This window comes from Branchiostoma floridae, chromosome 15 (genome assembly GCF_000003815.2).
Source record: "Branchiostoma floridae strain S238N-H82 chromosome 15, Bfl_VNyyK, whole genome shotgun sequence".
Classification (NCBI taxonomy): Eukaryota; Metazoa; Chordata; class Leptocardii; order Amphioxiformes; family Branchiostomatidae; genus Branchiostoma; species Branchiostoma floridae.
In genome coordinates, this window is record NC_049993.1 from 6,204,777 (window position 1) to 6,220,834 (window position 16,058).

At 42.2% G+C, this 16,058-nt stretch overlaps 1 protein-coding gene and 1 long non-coding RNA gene across 10 annotated transcripts in view; both read left to right on the forward strand.

The window, feature by feature from the left end:
• The window catches only part of LOC118431258 (histone-lysine N-methyltransferase, H3 lysine-79 specific-like), a 33,344-nt gene extending 24,019 nt beyond the window's left edge, over window positions 1-9,325 (forward strand). For 4 of the 9 annotated variants that reach the window (XM_035842369.1, XM_035842366.1, XM_035842364.1 and 1 more), the window contains 11 exons: window positions 566-762; window positions 1,279-1,352; window positions 1,644-1,789; window positions 2,447-3,720; window positions 3,915-4,164; window positions 4,608-4,712; window positions 5,010-5,226; window positions 5,897-6,094; window positions 6,816-7,524; window positions 8,149-8,264; window positions 8,768-9,325. In XM_035842369.1, coding sequence (XP_035698262.1) covers window positions 566-762; window positions 1,279-1,352; window positions 1,644-1,789; window positions 2,447-3,720; window positions 3,915-4,164; window positions 4,608-4,712; window positions 5,010-5,226; window positions 5,897-6,094; window positions 6,816-7,524; window positions 8,149-8,254 — 3,276 coding nt within the window. In that variant the 3' untranslated portion in view covers window positions 8,255-8,264; window positions 8,768-9,325. The remainder of the gene's footprint in view (window positions 1-565; window positions 763-1,278; window positions 1,353-1,643; window positions 1,790-2,446; window positions 3,721-3,914; window positions 4,165-4,607; window positions 4,713-5,009; window positions 5,227-5,896; window positions 6,095-6,815; window positions 7,525-8,148; window positions 8,265-8,767) is intronic. The other 5 variants (XM_035842367.1, XM_035842365.1, XM_035842370.1 and 2 more) reach the window with 5 other exon arrangements.
• A 1,570-nt stretch (window positions 9,326-10,895) lies between these two features.
• LOC118431878 lies at window positions 10,896-13,657 on the forward strand. The gene is made up of 2 exons (XR_004833020.1): window positions 10,896-11,627; window positions 12,682-13,657. It is a non-coding gene; the product is annotated as an uncharacterized LOC118431878 (long non-coding RNA).
• Window positions 13,658-16,058: the final 2,401 nt, after the last annotated feature.

Below are 16,058 nucleotides of genomic sequence, written 5' to 3' on the forward strand. Positions count from 1 at the left end.
AGGGTTCATCAAGAAAGGTCAATGACCAGAAGCAGTCAAGATAAAATGGTCAGCTCATGAGATAGAGTTCATGTAGTGAAGTTATAAGGCACAGCAGCTGCAGCAGGACATCGACAAACTGGAGGCAGACAACAACAAAAAGGTCAGGTCATAGGTCAGGGTTCATCTGGTCACCTATGGATGGAGTCAAGATGTAACTCGAGATGTAACAGTCAGGTCATGAGATAGAGGTCATAAGTCAGAGGCACGGATGACATTGATTCAATGGAAATTAATGGAAGTAACTTCTGTGTTGAGGACTGATGTTAAACTTAAGGTATAACAATAATACAGATACAGATGACATGAGGCCGTATGACAAAGACGGCAGAGCATATATGACTGTTTTCTCCCCCAGGACTCCAACACATGGGATGTCAGTTTGTTTCTCAGAGTTAGGCTCACTCTTTGGAAATTTTTTTTTTAAAATATCGGGCAAGTAAATTGTTACTTAAATTTTTTATGTACTTGCCTGAAAGTAAATTTTAGAAAACTTGTTTGACCTTGTCCATGTTATAAATTCCAGGACCCAAACGGTGTGACCCGTGAGGCGGTGATGCAGGAGATCATGGCGGCCATGGCGGAGAGAAAACGTCTGAAGAAACTCACCAACCAGCTGGAGACAGAGGTCGCGACCTTGCAGAAGGGCGGGTCGGAGAAGGACTCAGCAGAGCATGCTGGGAAGGACCAGGAGGGTGAGACAGCAGATGGGGAGCAGGAAAAGTGAGAACCATGTTATATTTCTCTGCCAGCATCCGTCCTTCCGTCCATTTTGCAGCTGGAATGGACAAAAACTTTGCCCATTCCATCCTCTGTGATGGACAAAAATCGACATGTAGAGATATCAAACAAATGGAATTTTGCATATGCCATTGAAGATCATTTGAACCAAGCTGAGTCTTTTCTTCCAGCAAAATTTGCCCCTCAAAATGCAGGAAATAGCATTTCAAAAGGTCTTAGATTTAAAAAATTTCCACGGATGATCATGTGGAAGCCTCTGGAGCTTGACAGGATTTCCGTTCAGGGGACAAAAAAAGTTTCAGGCTGGCTAGAACACTGTAAGTGTGATATATGTCATTGACAAGTAGAATGCCAATTAAGCCATTCCACTGAGATGGGCCACCCTAGCTAGATAAAGAAGAAATGAATGAATAGAATAAATTTGTAAACTAAGTCTTCTAAATCTTGGGGAGAAATGCCAAAGCTTATCCTTGCAACATGTTTATTTTGTTCTTGCAGAAGACTTGCCAATGATGTGTCCACCAGTGCTTCTGTTGCTATGGCAACAGCAAAGCTGACATCTCCCCTGACAGGTAAGGGAACATTTTGTGTCTTTAGCCATATAGAAGGAGCCACCATAGCTATCACTTAGTCATAGGTAAAGAGCTAAAGAAGAGGCCTGAACTCCAACAAGTGTGTGTTCTTTGGGTGACGGTCATAATCAAACCCTTGTGATCTCTAAGGACGCCTGGTTCAGGCCTTCTGTATGTAAATGTTCCAGTAGTTGGTGTATCCAGTAGGATTCCTAGTTTTAGATGGCATTGTCTTGTGGAGTCTTATTTCTTGTGTAGCAAAGCTTTCACAAGGGTGTGTATTTCCTCCAGGAGGGTTGGAGAGCCTGAGTCCTGACCGGAGTGGAGGAGGGGTGGGGAAGCAGCTGTCCCCCCACCCTGCCAGACAGGGCAGCCCGCTGCCTGACTACCGACGCTACTCCCCCGCCAAGCTCGCTCTCAGGAAACACTTCTCTCAGGTAAACATATAGTTGTTTGTTCCTCGTGGTTTGGTTTGTTTCTGTATCCATATTTCTTGTACATAGTTCTTTTTTATAAATAGTTTTTTATTGATTTAAAAAAAGGGAACATATACTGCACATGCATGGCATGAAGCAATTGACACTAATGAGAAAACTACAAAACTGATAAGTAAAACAAAGTAGATAATAGAATTAAAGAATAAAGTAATAAGATGTTTGCACCCAAACTACCGTTTCTCTGATTATTTGTTTTATCTGTTCCTTACTCTGCTTTGTACATTTAGTAGTTTGTTTCTCTTTGTATGGTTTGTTTGTTTCTGTATCCATATTGTTGTCCTGGATCTTTTTTTACTTACCTGTTTTGTGCATAGTTGTGCATGTCCTCTGATTATTTGTTTTATCTGTTCCTGACTCTGTTATATCTCATGTATATTTATATTCTGATAATACCTTGCTTTATATTTCCTGTATACTTATTTATGTTGTTAGTATTCATTTATGCTATTGGAAACTTAACTGTGCAGTTCATGTTTATATGTGCGGGAGTACAACTTGCAAAGGTGCATTCGCACCTGTTTTGCCCCCTCCTCATTCACTCTGTGTTAAATTCAATGAAACAAATAAGCAAATATGTGTGTTTTGTGCTTTTTACAGGAACCACGGTTAGCAGGTTGTGTGGATCTGCTGGGGCCAGCTCTGCAGAGGGAGCCAAAGGAGGGGGACCGCCCCTCCCCTCCCTCTCAGAGCCAGGGGGACGGGGCTAAACAGCCCGTGGAGGGGGCAGCGTCCTACATGGGTGGGCGCATCTCCCCCGTCAGTCCGGTCAGCCCTCCGGTCGCAGGGTTCAGCCTGCCAATCAGCATCCCGCTGGAGAGCGTGGACCCCCCGAAACTGCCGGTGAGCATTCCCCTGGCAAACCTGGATGCTGCCGAGAAGGAAGGTACCATTCCGAAGGAGGTAGGGCAGCAGGGACAGGGGAGTAAGTCCCCGAAAGGGAAAGCCAAAGGGAGGAAGAACTCGAGCACCTTCCCTAGCACCGAAGCAGGGACAGCTTCTCCTGGTGGCCAGGCAGCAATGGGGGGAGACCGTCCTCACAGTAACAGTAGTGTGAGTTCGTCGCGCAGCTATCCGAGGAACACCCCCAGCCCCCGAGGAGGGGTGTCCCCCTTCAGCATCGACAAGCTGGTCTCCAGAGAGCGGTCGCCTAGCACCAGCCAATCTGCTGCTCAGTTTGCGAGGTCCGATGGAACCCCCACAACCACCCTTCCCACCTCCATGGGTTTCGGGACTCTGCATTACTCAGTCAACATGGTAGGGGGCGCAGGTGGACAAGGGTTTGTGAATCCTATGATGTATTCCAGCCTAGAACAAGCCAAGAGACCGGTCTTCAACGGTACATCTGGTGTAAACCCAGGGGACGTTGGCCCTCAGATTTTCTGTGGCGTGAACGCCCCAAACAACCCCAGCGTCCTGGTCAACACTGCGTGTGTCGTGGCCTCCAAGCAAACTGGAACAGACACAACACCCGCTCCAGAACCAAAGGGGAGGAAAAAGAGAAAGCGGCAGAGGTCCCCCGCGCAGGACAGCGGTAGCAAGAAGCCGGCAGTGTCTGCTGCTCCGCCTGTACTTACCTCTCCTACCTCAACAGCCAATCACAAAAATAAGGTAACTGAGGAAAATGCTAAACTGGAGGGAGGTGCAAGCAGCGAAGGTAAAAATGAGGACCTGCCTACAGCCATCGCGAACATCGTAACCAACATCAACCAACCGCTGGAGATCACGGCCATCTCGTCCCCCGAGTCTGCCCGTGATTCACCAGTGGCAGAGGTGTCCTCCAGGACAGTGCCTGGACAAACTGTCATCAGCAGCCTGGCAAAAGCACAGGCACAGGAGAAGGGTGCAGTGGACAGTCCTGAAGACAAGACCAGGTTTGTATGTTTGTAGGATTCAGCATACACTTGTACATCAGACAACCATTGGGTAAAAATGAAGATGTCATCATGAAAAGCCTAAGGAAAGCTGATATTTGACAGTCAACAACTAATGGCAAATTGACTTTGCTTCATTTTTTCAGTTTCTCAGCAGCAGTCATTTAATTGTTGTCCTACTTGTTGTGTGACAGTTCCAGCAGCGTAGAAAAGGCTAAACGACCCCTGACCCCGGGAAAGAAGCCCCCGTCGCTGCCCAAGGAATCTGCGATGGTTGTGGCCGAGAATGACGACCAATCGAAGCACACCATCTCCCCAAACACCAAGAAGTGGCAGGCCCAGCTCAGCAGCGGGTTTGACGCGCTCATGGCGTTTGCGTCGTCGGAGCTGGACCGGAGTCGTCGGAAGAGTTCTGAACACGAGAAGGAGCATCATGACAGCCAGGTAAGTTTCCAATCACTCAAAAAGCAGTTACTCAAGTACACTTCGATGAAGGGTAGACATCCAGGTAATAAGATATGCCAAATAGCAGTTACCCAAGCAACTGGATATGATTTTGGAAACGGTCAGACGTTTTAGATAAACATTCAAACTGATGAACAGTGTCACTGACAAAAGGTATAACTATGGATTGCCCAGCAGTTAAAACTTGTCATCATCCGAGGTATCAAAAAAATTAAGAGCAAGTCAAAAACAAGAAAAAAAAACGTTTTTCTGATATTGATATATGAAGTTTGTTAGCAACTAAGTTAAACTTGAATTTTAGTCTAAAATTGGAAACAGTTGTTTAAAATCTTTTAAACCTGTGGTTGTGGACTGGTTGTCTCAAGGAAAATTTGTTTTCCTGAGGAATATCTCACTTATTTGTTTCACTCTGTTATCGCCAGGACTTTGACCTACGGGAGATGGTTTCCTCCCCTGAGTTGTCTGACAACGAGGAGTCTGCTGCAAGCAAGAAAAAGGAGACAGACGCCTCCCAGCAGAACAAACAGGTATTGCAGGTCTATCCAGCTCCTGATATTTGGTTCAACAAAAGTTTGCTTAAGACTGTTAAACTTTGTTATACTTAAATTTCAAAATATCTCTGACTTGGAATATTGAAGAATACTAGCTTGTAGGTCAAGAAGTCTTCAGTCTAAACGAATGTCTTTTCTTATCAGTGTTTTTCCACATTGAAGTGCTAAGTATCTCCCAACACTCAGATCATAGGGATGTTGATTTGATAGGGATTTACAAAGAAATGGCCATGGTTGAAGCCAAAGATTTTGTTTTCCCTTTTCCAATTTAAGGACCAGGCTGCACAGGGTAAGGCAGGGGGCAATGACCTACAGGGCGCTGACCCGCAGGTCAAGACAGAAGAGGTGGACTTCAAGTCAGAGACGGACACAGCGGAGGAAGACATTCCCGAGGACGGTACGTCGACCAACTACCCCCCTGAAGAGTGGAGCCAGGGGGGGCAGCCGTACAGGTGGCGGGATGGGAGGGAGCTGGCGTTTAAGGTGGAAGGTGAGGGTGAAGGTCAAAGTTGGAAGCTAACAGGCTAACTCAAGGCCAGAGTGATACAGTAATAAGTAATAACAAAGTGATAAGTAGTACAGGTATCAAGTTCTCTGCGTCGAATGTCTTGTAGCGACTTTGGGAACTGACTAGTATGGGAAATTTTTTGTGGGTGAAAAAGGTGTGGTTTCGGCCTTCTAACACTGTTTTACACCAGAAAAATCAGCTTTCCTCCTCAGTAAGACAGTTGTAGCCACACACTTCCCATTTAGAAAGCTGTTGCTTTTAAACATGTACAACTGGTACAAGTAGTTCAAGAAGAAACATTCTTCTAGAATGTAAATGAAAAGAGTGTGGGGGGAGCTTAAGCACTTATGAGATGGTCCTGTATACATTGTAAAGTAAAGGAGGATAGGGGGTCTATAGCACTCAGTAGATGGTCCTGTCTACAGTCCTGTATTTGTGCACTTTGAGATGGTCCTGTATACATTGTAAAGTAAAGGAGAATAGGGGAACTACAGCACTTAGGAGATGGTTCTGTATACAGTGTAAATGAAAGGAGGGTGGGGAACTGTGGCACTTTGAGATGGTCCTGTCTACAGTGTAAATGGAAGGAGGATAGGGGGAACTATAGCACTCAGGAGATGGTCCTGTCTACAGTCGTGTGTTTTTGCCCCAGCAGAGCGACATGACCGTGGCATGAAGCTGGAAGGGTTCATGTGGGGGGAGCGGGGTACCGCTGGGATGTACCGAGGTGGCGGTGGTGGTCACCATGGTAACGGTGGTGGTTCCGGCGGAGGTGCTGGTGGTGGTGGGCAGAACTTCTCACCCAATAACAGATTCCAGCGGGGGTTCAGGCACCCGTCAGGGGACAAAGGTAGGACTTACTCATCATCATCACCATCATCATCATCATCATCATCATCATCATCATCATCATAACCTTTACTGCACTCAAGTATAAACTGAGACAGGTCATTGTATTGATTTTTCATTGCCTGTTGTTCATTGCTGACTTATGGTATGTTATCATCAGGCCACACCAATTTAACTTCTTGGTTCTTAGATTTTAGGAAAATGAAAAAGATGCTGAACTTGAAAAAAATATAATGAAAACAAAGCCCAAAGACCAGGTTTATGCCTTGGTGCACTCATTTTCATGAAATGAATACAGTCAGATTCAAGCCTGTCTCTCAGCCTGTTGCTTTTATGATATATGCTTGCAGTATTTTCACTTTCTGAGAACCAAGAAATCAAATTGGTGTGGCCTCATCATTACCTTCACTGCACTTCATTGTGTTCATTTTTCGTTGTCTGTTGTCCATTGCTAAGCCTAAGATACAAAAATTCAAAACTGAATTTAGTCGTCTGCCTCCACAGGCTAGTGATTTGGACTGTTAATTTTAAGAATCGTTACAAAAAAAAATGGGAGTGAAGACAAGAAGTGTTACAGATCTCTGTATTCTGTGACTTCAATATCTGTCATACTCAATAACACTCATCTTTGAATATCCTACTGCGACTTCTCAAAAGCAACCCAACTTATCTAAGGCCTGACTCTGAGAGAAACTGGATGGAAGGTTCTGTTTATTTTGCAGGTAGGAAGTACCAGCAGGGTAAGCGGCCCTGGCAGAATCGAGACCGGCGCGGGGGTGGACCCGCACACGAGGGGAAGTTCGGGAAAATCAAGAAATTCAAACAGAAGAAGCCGTGGCAAAAGGGCGACAAGTCCTTCCAAGACAACAACAGTCCCAGCCCGGGCTTCATGCAGAATCAGCCCCCCATGTCTACATCTGCCGGCGGCTCCATGTACCCAAACATACCGCACCCGGGAGCGTTCGGGACGTCCGGATACGCGCCGGTGGGAGCGCTAGCGGCGCCTGGCGGGATGAGACCGTACCAGGCTGACAGCATGGAGCTCACTAAGCCAGGGTTCCAGCCTCACTTCCACTCCGCCTTCCCCCCTCCCTCCTCCTCCTCCTCCCCTGCCTTCTACAACACCTCCCTGGGGAAGAACTTCTACTCCGTCCCCCCTCCATCGATCACTCTCCCCCCTCCCAGCATGTCGACCCACTCCCACGAGCAGCTCCCCCCTCCCCCTCCGCCTCCCGGTATGCCCCCCTCTCACCTCCCACCACCCCCTCCACCCTCTTCAAACAGCTCCAGCCTACCCCCTCCCCCGCCACCTCCTGGGCAGCCCCCTCCTAACCTGCACCCTCCTCCAATGCCCCCCCTGAAGAACGCCCCCCTGCGTCCTAGTGCCGTAAGCTCACCGATGTCAGCCAGGTGGGTGCCGGTCCCTTCCAGGTGAGGTGTCGGTGAACTGTCCAACTGGCTTCAAGGAGGGAAACGGGAGAAAACTATAGAAACCTATATAACTTAAACATCTTGACTTGAAAGTTACTAGCTGTACAAAGGAATACAGAAATGCTTCTAGAGTCATCAAAGTTCTCAAGTTTTCTCCTTTTCCTTCCTGTGTCAGTTTGCAGGTTGTGATGAAAATGCATATCTTTTTCTCCATAGTTTGACACTAGGGATAGAAATTGCTCATGCTCATCAAAAATGTGCAATTTCTTTGGAGCAAAATATGAAGAGTAACTGTTGCATTGAAGTGTTTTCAGAGAACAATCCACATGTTGCAGTACTTGAATCACTTGACAACAAGCCTCACAGTGACAGCAAACCAATAACAGCAAGCCTCACAACAGCAAAGACATGCTGGAAAAAAAGCAGGTTTCTATGACAGAATGAATAAGAAGTTAAACACTGAAATGGTTTTGCATTTGCCTAGATTGCACAATAGAAGGAGTCCTGCTCTTTCCGGTAAAAAAAAGAATTCTAAGAAAAAATTTAGGGCTCTCAACTTTACACAACTTTGGAAACTCTCAACTTTGGAAAACAACTCTCTTGATCTTGTGTGTGTTCTCACAGTGTGGGACCACAGCCTCCTCTGCTGCAGCCCTATGGCATGATGGGAATGAACAAACCCATGGCTCCCTTCCCAGGGTTCCCTGACTACAGCAACAGGCCGAGATGACAGAAGAAAGGTAGGTTGAAATCAGCTGTGTTAAATCATGGAATCAGCAGCATATTTGATTTGAGATTGTCTCGAAAGCATGGGATGCCTGAAGTACAGTAGAAGCTATTTAATTGCACAGTCACCCCATTGCCAGCATATTTCGTGCAATAATCAGGGTGGTGCAATAATGCAAAATTGGCCAGCTGGCCGCACCGGTTTGGGATTCAGTGCAATAAATAGAAGTGCGGTGTAATCCGTTGTGCAATAAACTTGCTTCTACTGTTAAACTTAAAGTAAATATTTTGTGAAGTGTATTATTATTAATGTTTCTGTCAGTATCATTCCTCTGTGCCTGCACCTATGTAAAGTGTATTCAAATTATTCTATGGAAGCCTCTTTGATAACAGTAGAATCCAGCGCGATAACCCAAGTTATCACCCGGTCCGGAACACCTGATTTGAATGATCACGGTCAAGTTTGACTTATTTACGAAATGAAATCTTTCATGAATCTAGTGTTCTGTTTGTTTAGGTGGCAGCTAGAATGTGTTGGCTGACTACCTCATCGAGTTGGAACAACTATGCAACACCAGCCATGCAGACAGCCAATCACAGCAAGCTTGATACCCAACCAACCAATCACAACAAGCCTGGCAATCAGCCAATCCAGGCCAGCCTAGTAGAAGGCCAACCAATGACAGCAAGCCTCACAACAGCAAAGACATGCTGGAAAATGCAGGTTTCTATGAGAGAATGAATAACTTAAAGATGTTAAAGATTGAAATGGTTTTGCATTCTATTAGATACTTGCATCGGTTTTACACCTATACACTGATTCACATGAATTGTAGGCTATTGTGTAAGATAATGAAATTAAAGTTAAAGACTGACCCCTTAATAAATTGTAAACATTCACACATCTACAAGATAACATCATAAATAGACTGTAAAGATGTACATGTATCAGCATTTCTTCACTGTAGGTTCTATGCTAGTATAGGTCAAGTCTAGTGGTCAGTATGTCAAAATGAAGTAACTGTCCGAGTATTTTCTGGCCGTTTTACCAACAGCTTTAATGGCGATCTGACGCTGGATAGAGTATCTGTTACATGAATTTTATGTTGATCTGGAGTGACCAAATGTGACATATTTAAAGACTATCATGTTCAAGTAGTGTATGATAGAGTAGTCCTAGTTAATGTACTTTGTAACATGTACTACATTTTGTAGCTCTAGTAGTAGTGAGTTATATTATAATTCCAAAGAAACTGGTGATGTACAGTGTAGATGTTTTGTACAAAATGAGTCATAAACCTGTTTATGGGGGGCTTTGGATGACAAACTGGATGTACAATTGTTATTGTAAAGAAATTCAAGCCCACCCTTGTATTTTTAGTGTCACATTTCAGTCGTTAAAAGTGGTTTGTATCTTTCTTTTTCTTTTTTACAAGTGTTAAAAAGGGTCTTCCATCTATAGGATGTTTGTTTTTTGGTATACTTCAATTGTAGGTACCGGTAGTCATTTTCTTGAACATGCAGAAAGAATTTATGATGACTTTATATGACATTTGTATTACTCCTGCCAAGCACATGATGTGAACCTTATGACTGTGAGAGGTTGATAAAGAAGACTGTGATATTGATGATGTTGTGGTATGACAAGGTGCTCTGTTTTACACATTCAACATCACTAATGAACTGCCAGTGAGGTGTTAACATGTAAGATCAATATATTAATCAATCTGTCAAATGTTTCATAAGTTGATAGAGATAATCTGTTGTGCTGGTCTTGCCAGGCCAGAAGAGGACTGTACAAGTTTATACAGACTTTGTCCTAGATGTGAGTTCAAGAACTGCAACTCTTTTACAGTCAAAGTCAGGGCTCTAGCCAGCGTCCGTTTTTCCGTCAATTGACGGAAATTTGCCGCGTTTGACGGAAAAATTTTAAAGCCAATCCGTCAACCTTGACGGACAAAAATTTGATAAAAGCTCCTTGGTGGAAGCTACAGGCGGCTTGGGGACGCCGTCCACGGCCGTAAAAGCCACACACTGTTTGTTTTGCTATTGCTATGATTGTTGACAATGTGTGTCGGTGCCCTTTCGCATACGATAATCACACAAGGTCTCAGTTCAGTCTCTCTAACTCCTGGAATAGTGTTTTCGCGACAATGGGAATTGGCTGACGGAAAAAAATTTCGAGCTGGCTAGAGCCCTGGTCAAAGTTGTCCAAGTAGACCAACAAATTTTTCACTATAGGCAGGATTCTTGATGCTTGCGACAGAGGGTAAAATTATCTTAGAGACCATCACAAAGTGGTCACATTTTCCAGGTGGTCTATATGTAGGGGAGGTCACTTGTACAGGTTTGACTGTGGTAAAGACTAATAAAAACAATCACAAATCATCCAGCAGCTAGATCCTTCACCCTTGTAGTGTTATGTGACTGTGACTAAAAAAAACTGCCATTTTGTAAAACGTTTGTAGATTTGATAGAAAAAACAAAACAAACAAACATAGTTGTAATAGTGATCTTTGTATCAATATTCTGAGTTTGTGTCGCTGTAAGAGTAATGGCTACATTTTTCACCTTGAAACTAGAGAAATTTTCATGTAAGTTGATATGTTGTGCTGAAGATGAAGATGATCACAGATCTAAGTTATCATAGGTATTCCAACGCTACCGCGAAAACGTCCTGCCGCATGGCGATCGGTAAATTTCTTACCATCTTCCCACACTCGCGGCACAAAAAGTATTCACTCCTAGAGGCATATTTACCCATAAAAATAAAGCATATAAGTTTCTCTTTCGTGTGATATGTTTGTTCGGTCTGTTAAATGTCCAAAACGCCAAAAATTTGCCGATGAAAACGGCGCGCCGTGCGCCCCTCGGCCGGGGTTGGAAAACACGGGCCCGAAACCTCCCCCCTCCCCCAGCTCGCTACGCTGCGTTCACGGCGCTTGCGCATCGCCGTCTTAGACCGCAGCAGAATGAAAGTAGTGTCATTGCAAAGAGCAGATTACGAGCTTTAAAATGATACCGGTGACAGTTGTCAACTTTTATTTTTTGCCGGTAAAAATTCCACTTGAAGTGATTGATCGATGTTTAATTGTAAAAATCTCCGCAAAAATTTTATTCTTGCCGGTTGTCACCCCTGTCCAAATGACGACAAAAAAATAGGCTACGTTTTGATGTAATCGGCATGTCTATTGCATGCACGCCGGCGGATCGCGAAGCTTGTTTTCCTGGCGAGGTCGGCCCGAGCGCGCCGTGTTTGGCCGGCCGCGCAATCCTGACGCGCCGAAGTTCGGCCGCGCGCCTCTTACAAATAGAAGTTATGTGACTGAAGCGGCACAAAAAGATCCTTTTCGACGCTATAGAGCAGGAATTTCCAGGTAAAATACTTTGATGAATTTTTAGTGTCTGCAAATTGTAGGTTTGTTTTGGGATGGGGTACTTTTGTGTCCTCAAGGAAGAAAATGTTTTCTTTGTTTTTGTTTGTTTTCACCATTTTTTTTGTCTATAGACAATGCTAGCAATGCAAAATCATGTCTTTATCCATGTTTTTAAGTCATGAGACAATGTAAAACATTACAGTTTTAGATTTGTTAATCATTCTATTTCTTTCTTTCTTGTTATGTGAAATTGGCCTTGTGAATCATAAATTTTCTTGCCTTGTTCCAAGTTCAAAATACCATGGTGTATTTTTTTTTACTTGTTGAACTTGAGGCAACCGTGGCCCCCGGTTAGGGGTCAGCCGGGGAACCTATGCCCAAATTTTTCAAAATAAATAATTTATGGTATTTTCAATATCGTTAGTATTTGTGTGAATCATTTCTTGCCTTGTTCCAAGTCCAAAATACCACAGAGTATTTTTTTACTTGTTGAACTTGAGGCAACCGTGGCCCCCGGTTAGGGGTCAGCCGGGGAACCTATGCCCAATTTTTTAAAAATCAAAATAAATAACGACATTTTCAATATGATTATTTGTGTGAATCATTTCTTGCCTTGTTCCAAGTCCAAAATACCATGGTGTATTTTTTTTACTTGTTGAACTTGAGGCAACCGTGGCCCCCGGTTAGGGGTCAGCCGGGGAACCTATGCCCAATTTTTTTTCAAAATAAGAAATCAATGGTATTTTCAATGTCATTGTTATTATTCGTCAAATCATTTCTTGCCTCGTTCCGAGTCCAAAATACCAAGTGTATTTTTTCACTTGTGTGGCCACCTGTTCTAAGGTCAGCCGGGGAAGCTATGCCCAATTAAAAAAGATACTTATGGCATTTTCATTTTCATTGTGAAGTAAGTTTGTTACAACCAGATTGTTCAGGCTAGTGCTCTTTGTGCCATGTGGCATTTTGTTTGACTTTGCACGTCTGGATTATTTTGTTAAGTAAAGATCATAAATCTGCAGTACTTACCTGCAATATTATATTCTTGTCTCTACAGTTTGGTAATGGCGACCTCCAAGACAAGCCCACTTGGTACCCAGGTTCAGTCGTAGAAGATGGTGTAGAAGCAAATTGACACTTACTGACTTACCTTCTTCCATCCGGTTTTGGGAATTTATCTAATCTTAATCTATTTTAACTTCAAATCTTCTTGATGTACATTGTATTATATAGAATTCAGTTACATGCATGTGTCAGTCTGATTCTTTCTTTATAACCACTTTATTACGTCATACAAAAGAACTGTAACTACAAATCACCGTAGTAACGGTGTGGTACTTGGGTAGGACGTCTTCGCCGCAGAAAGATGACCATCATCATTCATCACCATGGTAGACACAATAATAAAACTAAAAGTTTAATTGTTTATTAGGAGGAATATTCTATCTAATCCGGGATGTGGCTGATAAAAGACCAGCAGAGAAAAAACTTGAAGAATGTAATGTTAGGTTGTAGTACCAATAAGTAGAGCGAGATACGCATGTATTGGATGGTGTAGGACAAATGTAAAGTTAACTAGTTGTGCTGCCAATTTAACTAAATAAAAGTGTTAAGTTTGTTAAGAAGGCACAGAACAGTTAGTGCCACAGAAAATGATAAGTAGGCCTGTTTTTTTGTGCAAAACTTTGTGTACTTTCTATGATACCGGTGATAATTACTGATTGTAAGAATTATCGGGAAGTAACACATCCAAATTCCAAGAAATCTATGTACATTTACAGAAAATAGCCTGTACGTGACCTTGAAAAATGTTTACCTTGTCATGATAAGTTCAGTGTTTACATTGTCTATCTATCATTATTTTATCTCTTCTTCTTATAGTACTAACATCTGTCATGTATTGTGCAATTGTGAACTTATGCTAATGATGCAGTGTAACATTGTGCCTCATCAAATAATGCGAGATGTTCATGCAATCTTACCTTTGACCTTGACCAAGTTGACCTTCTTATTAAAGAAGTTACCATTGTTGACATTCTGTGGATGTGACATTCTTTGGTAATAGGAAATAACATAATGCTGTACATTGTAAAAGTATATTAAGTATGGTACTCGGTCTAGTACAGTGCACCGTATAGTATACTCACCCGCAAAATACCATAGAACGCAATCAAAAATGTGTGTATATATACCCAAATTTACTCATTTTCTTATGAAGTACAGATAACATGACTGTTATTGTGTGAAAGAACACCACTGGGTGCTGTTTTATGTGAAATATTGGAAGATATGGTCAATCCTGTCAAGAGATACAAGTGTGTAAACTTTGGAGGAATTTTCCTTCCCCAGGGGTCAAAGGTCACGCTGCCACCTGAGTAATTTGTTGCAAAATGCATACTTTGACCCTGTGTAAAAACATAATAAAAAGATATTAATGTCTGGAATCCTGTAGAATATTTCTATGTAGTGCATATTACAAGTAAATAAGATAAAATAAGCTTTTCAGCCTTCACTTACCTTTTTATCACCCCTTAAAAAAGCTATTTTTTTAATTTTTGTAATTTATCGCGCGGCCGGCCATTCCGGAGGGCAGATTTTGGAAACTTCAAGGAGCCATATCTCAGCAACCGCTTAAGATATTTGCTTCATTTAAAAAGCATTTTAATTCTCTTTATTAGCTCTTTCAGAAACAGTAAAAACTAATATTGTATAATACTTTTGAAATTTTGGTTGGAATACCTAGTTATCATGTTGTCTTTTGCAAAGTGTTTTGCTACAGAGGTCACACGAATTGAAACATAAGAAAACATTATCGTGTAGAGGTAGCAGAACTTTTGAATTTCTAGAAAATTGACTGATACAACTTGCTTTCACGTACCTTTTTGCAGTTCAATATTTGTCTAGATTAAGGAGCTTTTTTTACCATTTTGCTCAAAATTGACAGAATATTATTGATGTATACATTATATGTCTATCAGGTGAACAAGGGCATTTTATGTCCATATGGACTAAGGTTACCATGTATACGCCATGCATAACATGAGGTAAAGGATTTTTGATAGAAAAAACTCATTTTAGGGCTTTAAGACTCATTTCATCCTTGTGTAATTGTTATTTCACATCTAGTATTTGATCGTGGCTGAAAAGCTGTTCCCAATTTCTACTGTGGTATTCCTGTTATTTGTAAGTTACATCAAAGAGCTTTTATGATAAAAGCTCCTTGGTTACATGAAAGGTTAATCATGGGTTTAACAATGACTTAGAACTTGGAAAGACCTCGGGAATTTGGAACATCTACCCAACTTAAAACTCTCTATTATAAAAGTATCACAGAAAGTAATATACCATAGTATGAAGAGATGCAAGAAATATGCAACTCTTGACTTTAACTTTGAAATCTGATGTTTCACTTTCCCAAGGTCCTTACAAATTAAAGTTGAGAAGTTCTAGCATGTGAGGACCACAGTGGTGGTGTTGTCAACAGTGTAAACCTGGCAGCTTTTACATTTTGTACCATGTGTTTGTACCAACAAGAGACTCATTACACAGAGTTTTTTTTTTACTAGATGACATGTGCCATAGTTACCTGATCTCCAAGCAGATGTATGTCCTCAGCTTGTTCCAACATAGTTGAGAAGTTTGAGCTTTGTTCCAACACAAGGAAGACACTCCACGAATTTTCAGTCGAACTCGTCGACCTTCATCAGATGACTGATTCACTGGGCTGACATTCAGGAAATAGGAAGTGACGTCAGGAGTGAATCAAACGTCGCTGGAAGATTGCATGTTGGCGAGATTGACTGAAAATTTATGGTAAGGGTCTTCCTTGTGTTGGAACAAAATGTATGGATTTTACCAACACAGATGAGTCTTCATTAGAATTGTTACAACATGTCTTTAAAGTAATCCAGGTGTGTAAAAACAAGCTGTAGCTATACATTGCTTGGAAAGTTATCTTTAGCAATATGCTGGGTACATCAAAGTGAACTGTGGCTGATTTGTTACTGGTGAACCAAAAGTGATGACCATTTTGATTGGTTGCTGATATGAACTTACAGTGTTAGCTCTGATTGGTCAGAATTTATATGTAGCAGGACCAATGAGGTTACTTTATTTGATTTTGAATATGGCTGCTTAGTATTTGGTTTATCTGTGATAGTGTAAATTGTTCTAATTATGTATATAGATATATATCTAATAGGCAATTTGGGGTATCAAAAGCCACCACCCTTTCTCAGTCCAAACGTGGGACTGAATATCAGGGCTATAGACTGGATCTGGTGCTTATTTTCCAGTCGTGTACACATCTGGACACTTTTTCTTCTGAATGTATGATTAATTGTTATTAATTCAACCCTTCAATGTGCATAATTGTGATAATGTTGATTATTTATGATTCATGGAGGTGAGAAATTCTTTGTAAAAGCAAGTCCT